Source organism: Borostomias antarcticus, assembly GCF_949987555.1.
Source record: "Borostomias antarcticus genome assembly, chromosome: 13".
Taxonomy (NCBI): domain Eukaryota; kingdom Metazoa; phylum Chordata; class Actinopteri; order Stomiiformes; family Stomiidae; genus Borostomias; species Borostomias antarcticus.
Genome location: NC_140246.1, coordinates 18,585,780 through 18,598,024, shown reverse-complemented (window position 1 = coordinate 18,598,024; position 12,245 = coordinate 18,585,780). Strand labels below are relative to the sequence as shown.

Genomic DNA, 12,245 nt, shown 5'->3' with positions numbered 1-12,245 from the left:
TCATCACTCGGGCACTCTGGATGGGGAAAGGGCAGTGGAGGAGTAGCGCGCCTCCGTTTGTGTCCGCTTTTCGCGTTTACCGTTGACAAAGGAAGAGAGGGAGGGGAGGGTGTGTGTGCGGGGGGTCTGGCAAAATTACAACGCATTTTGGGGCATAATTATTACACGCTTTTAATCGAGAATTGATCAATGTCACCATGGGCCACATACAGTATATCTACACTGTAAAAAAAATAAAAAGTAACTTTCAAAAGGGCACTGGCCTTGTCCAGAGGGCAAAGGGCAGGTGCTCTAGCACCACCTCGTGTCTATCTGTGCACGTCCCTGGGTAGGTTCACTGTTGTTTGACTGATATGCATCTGTAGGTCTTGAACTGCAAATTAACTGACTCATATCATAGCTGCTCAGTGGGGTGGAATTAACCTCACCAACATGGCCGTTTTATGTGTCTATGGGTGGGTCTTTGGGTGTACAAAATAAGGAAGTAAGCTACAGGAGCCCACACGCCTGACCATGAGCAACTTTCCAGGGTCTGACTGTAGCCTGAATATGTAGTGTAACTAGTGTAACTTATACATTGTTGTTCTTTTATAGTGAGTAGTCTATGGGTAGGTCTACACAAAGCCAAGTCAAATGGAGGATATGTGTTCAGTGCATGTCAATTGTTTTGACATTCACTCCACGATTTAATAAAGTCGTGGTGGGTTTGAGGTTTATTCATCGCCCACGTCTCGGGGAAACTGAATGGAGGTAACTGACCGTCTGTAGGCTACAGCCGCACGACGCTGTTTCAACAGTCAGACCTACCTAACACCTAGACCAGTCAGACCTACCTAACACCTAGCCCAGTCAGACCTACCTAACACCTAGCCCAGTCAGACCTGCCTAACACCTAGCCCAGTCAGACCTACCTAACACCTAGCCCAGTCAGACCTACCTAACACCTAGCCCAGTCAGACCTACCTAACACCTAGCCCAGTCAGACCTACCTAACACCTAGCCCAGTCAGACCTACCTAACACCTAGCCCAGTCAGACCTACCTAACACCTAGCCCAGTCAGACCTACCTAACACCTAGCCCAGTCAGACCTGCCTAACACCTAGCCCAGTCAGACCTGCCTAACACCTAGCCCAGTCAGACCTGCCTAACACCTAGCCCAGTCAGACCTGCCTAACACCTAGCCCAGTCAGACCTACCTAACACCTAGCCCAGTCAGACCTACCTAACACCTAGCCCAGTCAGACCTACCTAACACCTAGCCCGGTCAGACCTACCTAACACCTAGCCCGGTCAGACCTACCTAACACCTAGCCCGGTCAGACCTACCTAACACCTAGCCCGGTCAGACCTACCTAACACCTAGCCCGGTCAGACCTGCCTAACACCTAGCCCAGTCAGACCTACCTAACACCTAGCCCAGTCAGACCTACCTAACACCTAGCCCAGTCAGACCTACCTCACACCTAGCCCAGTCAGACCTACCTAACACCTAGCCCAGTCAGACCTACCTAACACCTAGCCCAGTCAGACCTACCTAACACCTAGCCCAGTCAGACCTACCTAACACCTAGCCCAGTCAGACCTACCTAACACCTAGCCCAGTCAGACCTACCTAACACCTAGCCCAGTCAGACCTGCCTAACACCTAGCCCAGTCAGACCTACCTAACACCTAGCCCGGTCAGACCTACCTAACACCTAGCCCGGTCAGACCTACCTAACACCTAGTCCGGTCAGACCTACCTAACACCTAGCCCGGTCAGACCTGCCTAACACCTAGCCCAGTCAGACCTACCTAACACCTAGCCCAGTCAGACCTACCTAACACCTAGCCCAGTCAGACCTACCTAGCCCAGTCAGACCTGCCTAACACCTAGCCCAGTCAGACCTGCCTAACACCTAGCCCAGTCAGACCTGCCTAACACCTAGCCTAGCCTACTGAACACCAGCACTGGCACTATGTATCTTATACAACTTCATTGTAGGGGTAGCCTACGCCACACATCTAATGTACCGGAACTTGAAATAGTCTGGCAATCGATATTCAGTTAGTAGTGGTACTGAAGGAGTAAAATCTCACTCCAAAAGAAAAATCTCACTATAAAAGAACTAGAGCGGTCGAGTTCGTGCAAGGGAAAACTATGAGCTCAAATGTATTTCAGATCTAGGCCTATCTGATTATGTGTGTTTATATCTGAAGTTGCATGATGTGGATAGGTCAGCTATGTCTCCTCGGACAGAGAATAACCGAGCTTGACTCGCATATTACCGAAGATAAAACGAGCTGCCGCGATTTTTGTCACATGACCGGGGTTTTGCACCGACGTCAGAATCCCTGCTGCACCTATACCGTTAGTGCTTCAGAGAAACAAAGTGCACAGCAGAGAAGCGCTGGTACAGCAGAGATCACAGGTACCGACAGGCAGACGGGACGCTGTGGCGGAAAACTGTCTTTACCGTGGAAGAGAATGACGGTAGACTAGACTACTGACGGACACGCTTCGCTCTTCGGTTCAAACTTCTAAGGTTGTCTGCCTTATAATGTTGATCGGTAGCTGTTCTTGTAGGGCTTAGTGCAACAAATGAGTCGACCATCGAGTTACAGGCTGTATCTTTTACGGGTAATGAATATGACATAGGCTATCTGTATTTTGTCGCAGCGCACGCAGGCTCGTGTCAGTTAAATGTTTACTGTGTATTCTGAACCTCGGTTTCGCTTTTGTGTAGTGTGTGTGTGTGTGTGTGTGTGTGTGTGTGTGTGTGTGTGTGTGTGTGTGTGTGTGTGTGTGTGTGTGTGTGTGTGTGTGTGTGTGTGTGTGTGTGTGTGTGTGTGTGTGTGTGTGTGTGTGTGTGGACCGCTAGTCTGTTCAGGATAAGTGCATATGGGCTCCGTAAGCTACCAGTGTAAATGGAGCCGTCATGCTGGACAGCAGAGTATCTATACAAAGCTGATAGCGAGGCTCCACTCCCCAGGAGGCACTTCCCTGGACAGGGCCTCTAGCTGACAGTCACCGCTCAGCAGGGCGGAGGGGGCGGAGATGCCAGCCCGTCATGAGATCTGCCCGGAGTTAAGAGAGCAATCATCATGACCTTTCATATACCGCGTGAATAGTAGAAAATGGCCTTGGAGAGTATGTTAATGATGACATATTATAGGATGACAGAGTGTACGAGTTACACTGACTATTATAGGTTAATTACCTACACTACATTAGTATAGGCTAATTTACCTTTACTACATTGTCAGTGGAGAGATAAGTAGTTTCAGAAATGAACCCAAACAAGCCATCAGCCTGGAACACAGGCGGCTGGCCATATCTGTTATGCCACAGAGCCTGTTTGAGTCCATCAGATCAAATAGAAATGAAATACAATTGTAATGCAGTCTTAATACAATTTACAGAGGTGGTGAATTAAAACCAAGCAGACAAACCAATTCAAGAATTCTACTGTCTAATATGACTAGTGATTCTACTGTCTAATATGACTAGTGATTCTACTGTGTAATATGACTAGTGATTCTACTGTCTAATATGACTAGTGATTCTACTGTGTAATATGACTAGTGATTCTACTGTGTAATATGACTAGTGATTCTACTGTCTAATATGACTAGTGATTCTACTGTGTAATATGACTAGTGATTCTACTGTGTAATATGACTAGTGATTCTACTGTCTAATATGACTAGTGATTATACTGTGTAATATGACTAGTGATTCTACTGTCTAATATGACTAGTGATTCTACTGTCTAATATGACTAGTGATCGACAGACTATGGCTGGAGCGTTGCCCACACGTCTGTGTGATTATGTGTAACAGTGTGACCAAGGTGTGGCTCTCACTCACACACACAGGCAGGCCTTTAGAGGACAATGTACAAACACATTCTGGTAAAATTTATAAGGACTTTGATATAGAACTGTTATAAAATATTTATAGCTATCTATCTAGAGCTATCTCTACAGCACACCCATACCTACTGTATAAACCACATATAGGCCTACTGCTAGCATGATGCTAACATGCTATTGATGCTAATCCTGTTGTCTGTGCTCCTCCGCTCCCCTGGCCAGACCAGCGCTCCCAGCTCAGCCCATGGAGGGAGGGGGCAAGGCTGTGCTGGAGGAGGGGGCTGGCGCTGGGGGGCTGGGGACTGGCTCTGCCAGGGTGGAACCTGGACCTGAGGAGGAGGCGCTGGTGGTCAGACCCAAGGTAACAGACAGTCAGACCCAGGATCAGAACCAGGACCAGAAGAGCAGCTCCTCCCGGAAGAGCTTCCGTCTGGACTACCGCCTGGAGGAGGAGGTGACCCGGTCAGTCAGGGACAGGCATGGGCGCTTCTCCAACCCCTGGCCCACCTGGAGGTTCCCCTCCTACCCCACCCTGCTGCGCTTCCTCCTGCTGGACAAGAACCACAGCAACCTGCCGTATGTACATACATACATACATACATACATACATACATACATACACACATACATACATACATACACACATACATACATACATACATACATACATACATACATACATACATACATACATACATACATACTTACAAATACATACATACATACATACATACACACATACATACATACATAAATACATACATACATACATACTTGCACACATACATACATACACACATACATACATACATACTTGCACACATACATACATACACACATACATACATAAATACATACATACATACTTACAAATACATACATACATACATACACACATACATACATACATACATACATACATACATACACATTTTTCAAAGGTTTGAAGAAAGTATTGCTTTTCCCCAAAAAATATATTGATTATGAATTTATCATTTAAAAAAATGTATGGGTCCTAAATGAATGTTGTGTTTATCTGAGATGTCTGAGATGTTTGAGGTTTGGTTCCCACCTCTAACGCGGCTCTTGAGCCAATAGTATCAGCATGTTGGTACCACGCGGTACCTCTGTCTGGAGTTATCCGAAGTCCTAATGGCCTACTATAGGCTCATATGTCTCCATCAAAATTTGATCTATACTATTATAGATTCTAGATGTGATCTATACTATTATAGATTCTATATGTAATCTATACTATTATAGATTATATATGTGATCTATACTATTATAGATTCTAGATGTGATCTATACTATTATAGATTATATATGTGATCTATACTATTATATTCTAGATGTGATCTATACTATTATAGATTCTAAATGTGATCTATACTATTATAGATTCTAGATGTGATTTATACTATTCTAGATTCTATATGTGATCTATACTATTCTAGATTCTATATGTGATTTATACTATTCTAGATTCTATATGTGATCTATACTATTATAGATTCTATATGTGATTTATACTATGATAGACTATATGAGATCTGTACTATTATAGATTCTATATGTGATTTATACTATGATAGATTCTATATGAGATCTATACTATTCTAGATTCTAGATGTGATTTATACTATTATAGATTCTATATGTGATCTACACTATTTTAGATTCTATATGTGATTTATACTATGATAGATTCTATATGTGATCTATACTATTATTGATTCTATATGTGATTTATACTATGATAGATTCTTTATGTGATCTATACTATTATATTCTAGATGTGATCTATACTATTATAGATTCTATATATGATCTATACTATTATAGATTATATATGTGATTTATACTATTATAGATTCTAGATGTGATCTATACTATTATAGATTCTAGATGTGATCTATACTATTGTAGATTCTAGATGTGATCTATACTATTATAGATTCTAGATGTGATCTATACTATTATAGATTCTAGATGTGATTCTATACTATTATAGATTCTATAGCTTTAACTGTCTCTCGCCCTCTCTCTTTCAGGTTCACACGTACGTCAACACCTCAGGTGTTCAGGAAGACAGACGCCCACGACCCAGAAGCCACACCCCTTTGGAACTGCGTTTGTCCAATCCGGAGAGCTCCTTTGCTGCCCCGGCCAATCCCCTGGCGGAGGTGGAGCCCCAGGTAGTGCTGGAGGCGGAGAGTGTGAAGTTTGTCCTGGGTCCCACCCCCGTCCAGAAACAGAGACAGAGAGGGGCGGGGGATAGGGAGCCAGGGCCCGGGCCTGGGGGAGCGGAGGCTGGGGCCGGAGTTGGAGCTGAGGCTGGGGGAACGGAGGCTGGGGCTGGAGTTGGAGCTGAGGCTGGGGAAACGGAGGCTGGGGCCGGAGTTGGAGCTGAGGCTGGGGGAACGGAGGCTGGGGCTGGAGTTGGAGCTGAGGCTGGGGGAACGGAGGCTGGGGCCGGAGTTGGAGCTGAGGCTGGGGGAACGGAGGCTGGGGCCGGACAGAGGGACAGGGAGGTGGACCCTGGGTCCGGGGTCAGGAGTGGGAGTTTACAACCTAGCAGCTCCAACGGATATGTAACCTTAGCAACCGAATGTGACACAGGTTACGACAGTGACGAACGCACGAAAGATGCCCCTCCCCCTCTGCTGCCCCCCGCCCAGTCGAGCGCAAAGCTCCACAATGGAATGAATCACGTCTCCACTACTGTTCCCGCCTCCAACCCCGCCCCCAGACGCAACCGCCCTGCCCGCCCCACCCCCGAGCCCTCCCACAACGCCAATAACTCCGCCCAGCGGCGGGCGGCTCTGCTGAACTACGAGAACCTCCCGTCCCTCCCCCCCGTCTGGGAAACGCCCAAACGCTGCTCCGCAGGCGAGGAGGAGGACGACGACGAAGAGGAGGAGGAGGAGGAGGCTTACAGACGACCAAAGACCCGCTCCCTTAACGGCTACCGCCACCACCTTCACCACCGCCCTCACCACCACCGCCAGCTCCAGCACCCCCTGCTAGACCCCATGCATAACTATGTGAACACGGAAAATGTGACCATGCCGCTTAGCGCCAAGCTAGACTCCGCCCGCCTGGCGCGGAGGGATGGAGGGGGGGGCGCGGCGCCCACAGTCTTTAACTTTGACTTCCGGGGCGGTGCCGGGGGGCTGGGGGGGCCGGACCCCCTGAGGCAGCTGAACTACATCGAGTTGGAGATGGAGAGAGGCTCGGACTCCAGCGGGACGCACACCCCCAAGACCCCCACCACGCCCCTGCTAGCCACGCCCCTGCTGGCCCTGCCCCCGACGCCCACGCGCCGCACCGAGCTGTATGCCGTCATTGACATCGAGCGCACGGCCGCCATGTCTAGCCTGCAGAGGGCGCTGCCGCGCGACGACGGCACCTCCAGGAAGACAAGACACAACAGCACTGACCTCCCCATGTGACCTCTGACCTGTCACATGACTGAGACCACATAGCACTGTCTTAATCCCCCCCCTTCTCTGTCTCACCCATGTCTTCCCCGTCTCTGTCCCCCCTCTCCACACTCACACACACACACTTACATGCGCACACACACACACACACACACACACACACACACTATGCTGTTGAAGGGCTGCCATTGTTGCCATTCATTTTCTATCGCAAATTCCCAAATGTGGATGAAACTAGATGAAACTAGCTCTTAACTTGGAGTTCCAGTATGACCCTGCTGTAGTTTACCATGAAATACTGTCTCTAAGATAGCGAACTACACCTTTAATTCAGGGCCTGTGTCTGATTGGCTGAGACAGACAACAGGCCATAAGACTGCATCTGGTTTTAAACATGTTTGTGTTCTTATTTAAACATGGTACTTGGTACACCACAGAGTCACTTTAGCCACAACATGCAGAAGGAGAGCAGCATTCCATGCAGACCAGGGTAGACCAGGGCAGACCAGGGTAGACCAGGGCAGACCAGGGTAGACCAGGGTAGACCAGGGCAGACCAGGGTCAAATACAGATCAAATACTGTTTTATTGTATTTGAGGTGTGTTTATTTTCCTCCAATTTTGCACTTTTGGGACAGTTCCATTGGTGCTGTTGCACTTCATGAACAAAATCAAGTGCACCTTGAGTATTTGACAATATTTGCAAGTGGTATTTGACTCAGGTCTGCTAACAGAGGAGTCCTCGCTCACTAAACAACAACAACAACAACAACTACAACTGTTTACCACTCTAAGCAATCATAAACATGGTCTTCATAGGAGCCCTTGTTCCAAAGACTTCATCTGTTACCTATATTGCTGTATCATATTGTAAAATGTATTAGAAGTTTTAACTTGCATTATATTTTTTCTACCTACTTTAAACGAATGCGTAAATAAATATAGGAATTGTACAAATAAGTAGTTTACTAGATATTGTTTATCAAACAAATAAAACATGTTAAGGGGGGCGTGCCATGTTTAAACTGCCAAATGTCATTTACCAGCATGTGATTGGTTACTGACAATTAAGACTGATTACTGATAGGTCAGTAAAAGATCACTGATAACAAAAACATTTCCTGTTCGCTGTTCTGATTGACTGAGCCTCCCAGTGCAGGAGAGCACCATGCAGTGAGAAGTGACTGCATTTACTGAGTAAAACAAAATGCCACAAATATTGTACACTATTGAAACTGATTCTGATATTTGCATTTTTCAGGTATGGATATAATAAGTTTACCGGAATGTCTGTATTTTTTCGGATGTAGAAAAAGCATAGTCTATTTTGTGATGTTCCACATCCTTCATCCTATGCCATCAGTGCAACACAAATGGCAAAATAATAATACAGTACAAACATGCAACCTGTTGTGTCCTTTGAAGCCGAAACGCACACATGGCCCATGTGTGCGTTTCGGCTTCAAAGGACACAACAGGTTGCATGTTTGTACTGTATTATTATTAGAGCTAGAGCGTCCACCGATGACATCACTCACACACACACACACACACACACACCCTCATCCTGTACACAGCAAAATGTATTAAATGAAGGTGGTCCAGCTGAAGTCCTCTGAATCTCTGGTTCAGAACGGTGCTGGTTGGGAAAGTTGTCTAGAATATTTAACGCACAATGTAGAATGGAAGCCTCTTATCTCATTCGAACGGCTTATCACCATCCCTCTGAGAGAGACCTACCAAACCCTGAGACCTACCACCAGTCCAGGTAGGAGCGGACTGTGTCAGTTTACACTCAGGGTGTCTTAAAAGCTGTTCTATTCTCAAATTTTACTATGAAACAAACATTAAATCTTAAAGACTTCAGGAACCGTTAATTTGTTTGTAAAGACACAATTGGAAAGCAAAGAGCATTTTATGTAGATCTTGTTATGCCTGTTGAATGACCTCAAAGCCACTCGTCGAGACCTGGTCAGGGTTTGATCTCCGCTGGCGCCGGGGCTATCATTATGTAAATGAATGTTACTGTTTGCATCACTTTGCAGGAGTAACAGCTGCAAATACTCACTGCACTTGTCCGAATATATCTCCGTTGTAAATAAAGTCTGTGCTTGACTATCGGACTTGAAATAAGTGCAAGTATTCACCGGTAGTTTGTATTTTAGTTGCAAGAGCTCCACAATACTTTTGAGATGACATTCTATAAGAGGTTCTTCATTCTAAACGAGGTTCTTCAGAGGATCTCAAGCAGTAGAACATCCTGTCCTGGTCAAGCATTAAAGGTTATGTTATATATACCTATAGGTAGGTTCAGTGGCGTGCACAGACATTTTGGGGGGCAGGTGCTCAACGAAATGAGGGCACCTTGCACAGCGAGATGTTTACGGTGTGGGGGGAGGTGCTGACAGATAATTTGTATTTTGATTGTCGCGGGAGTTGTTGATGAGGGGGGGGGGGGGGGGGGGGGGGGGTGCAAACAGAGTTTTTGGATTGTCACGCGAGTTGTTGACGGTGGGGGGGCTGTGAGACTTGGACTTAGATATTCAGCTTAAAGGACAATGCTCGTTTTTGACAACCTGGACCTTATTTACGACATATTATAAGACGTTTGACTCACCGAGATCACTTTGGTGTAGTTCGGAGGCATGTAGAAGAAATTTAAAATCCAGCGCGAGCCAGTATATCCATGTAATGGCGGTGGTCGGGGCACTTAGAATGCAGTTTCTAAAAATCTATTTTCTGCCGCGAAACGGTTGTTTTCATCAATCTGTCTTGATGAATCGCTAGTTGTGCTTACATAGAGCATAGGCCTGTTGTGTTGTTTTTCACATGCCTCTGTAATATGATCTTTAGAAACGTCTTTAGACACGAAATATCTTCCTCACTTGCTCCAGCACGCATGCGCACAGCGTGCTGGAGCAACGATTGCGCGCTGTGCGAATGCGTGCTGGAGCAAGTGAGGAAGCTATTTCGTTTCGAAAGACGTTTCGAAAGATCATGGCATGTGAAAACCACAACAGGCCTATCCTCTATGTAAGCACAACTAGCGATTCATCAAGACAGATTGATGAAAACAACCGTTTCGCGGCAGAAAATAGATTTTTAGAAACTGCATTCTAAGTGCCCCGACCACCGCCATTATGGATATACTGGCTCGCGCTGGATTTTAAATTTCTTCTACATGCCTCCGAACTACACCAAAGTGATCTCGGTGAGTCAAACGTCTTATAATATGTCGTAAATAAGGTCCAGGTTGTCAAAAACGAGCATTGTCCTTTAAGTATACTGATAGCTTCACATGCTGTACCAACAACAAATTCTAGCGACACTGGTCGTGTGGCGGTCATAATTACGTTAAATCCATTAATTGATTATGACTAGCGTTTAGCTTGTTAATCAGTTGGGCAGTCGGCTAATTTAGGCTCAGCTGTTTGGCGCTGTATGACTATGACTTAGTTCACAACAGAGACAAATAAATGCAAGTTATAGTTTGGCAACTGAGGCTTAGGGGGCAAACAATACACTCGTTTCGTTTATGTGTTACCTGGCTGGTTAGCTGTCATCACTCGGGCACTCTGGATGGGGAAAGGGCAGTGGAGGAGTAGCGCGCCTCCGTTTGTGTCCGCTTTTCGCGTTTACCGTTGACAAAGGAAGAGAGGGAGGGGAGGGTGTGTGTGTGGGGGGTCTGGCAAAATTACAACGCATTTTGGGGCATAATTATTACACGCTTTTAATCGAGAATTGATCAATGTCACCATGGGCCACATACAGTATATCTACACTGTAAAAAAAATAAAAAGTAACTTTCAAAAGGGCACTGGCCTTGTCCAGAGGGCAAAGGGCAGGTGCTCTAGCACCACCTCGTGTCTATCTGTGCACGTCCCTGGGTAGGTTCACTGTTGTTTGACTGATATGCATCTGTAGGTTAAAGTAAATTAACTGACTCATATCATAGCTGCTCAGTGGGGTGGAATTAACCTCACCAACATGGCCGTTTTATGTGTCTATGGGTGGGTCTTTGGGTGTACAAAATAAGGAAGTAAGCTACAGGAGCCCACACGCCTGACCATGAGCAACTTTCCAGGGTCTGACTGTAGCCTGAATATGAAGTGTAACTAGTGTAACGTATACATTGTTGTTATTTTATAGTGAGTAGGCTATGGGTAGGTCTACACAAAGCCAAGTCAAATGGAGGATATGTGATCAGTGCATGTCAATTGTTATGACATTCACTCCACGATTTAATAAAGTCGTGGTGGGTTTGAGGTTTATTCATCGCCCACGTCTCGGGGAAACTGAATGGAGGTAACTGACCATCTGTAGGCTATGTGTCACAGCCGCGCGACGCTGTTTCAACAGTCAGACCTACCTAACACCTAGCCCGGTCAGACCTACCTAACACCTAGCCCAGTCAGACCTGCCTCACACCTATCCCAGTCAGACCTACCTAACACCTAGCCCAGTCAGACCTGCCTAACACCTAGCCCAGTCAGACCTGCCTAACACCTATCCCAGTCAGACCTACCTAACACCTATCCCAGTCAGACCTACCTAACACCTAGCCCAGTCAGACCTGCCTCACACCTATCCCAGTCAGACCTACCTAACACCTAGCCCAGTCAGACCTGCCTAACACCTAGCCCAGTCAGACCTACCTAACACCTAGCCCAGTCAGACCTACCTAACACCTAGCCCAGTCAGACCTGCCTAACACCTAGCCCAGTCAGACCTGCCTAACACCTATCCCAGTCAGACCTACCTAACAGCTAGCCCAGTCAGACCTACCTAACACCTAGCCCAGTCAAATGCTCAAAGAGCTCAAATGTATTTCAGATCTAGGCCTATCTGTTTATGTGTGTTTATATCTGAAGTTGCATGATGTGGATAGGTCAGCTATGTCTCCTCGGACAGAGAATAACCGAGCTTGACTCGCATATTACCGAA

The 12,245-nt window shown here is 46.2% G+C and overlaps 1 protein-coding gene across 1 annotated transcript in view; it reads left to right on the top strand.

Annotated features, from left to right (window-relative positions):
* Positions 1-4,100: 4,100 nt before the first annotated feature.
* napepld (N-acyl phosphatidylethanolamine phospholipase D) overlaps positions 4,101-12,245 on the top strand; it is a gene marked incomplete at its 5' end in the record, with an annotated part of 21,325 nt that continues 13,180 nt past the window's right edge. The window contains 5 exons of the mRNA XM_084448026.1: positions 4,101-4,432; positions 5,911-6,054; positions 6,109-6,401; positions 6,479-6,717; positions 6,868-7,307. Coding sequence (XP_084304152.1) covers positions 4,101-4,432; positions 5,911-6,054; positions 6,109-6,401; positions 6,479-6,717; positions 6,868-7,307 — 1,448 coding nt within the window. The remainder of the gene's footprint in view (positions 4,433-5,910; positions 6,055-6,108; positions 6,402-6,478; positions 6,718-6,867; positions 7,308-12,245) is intronic.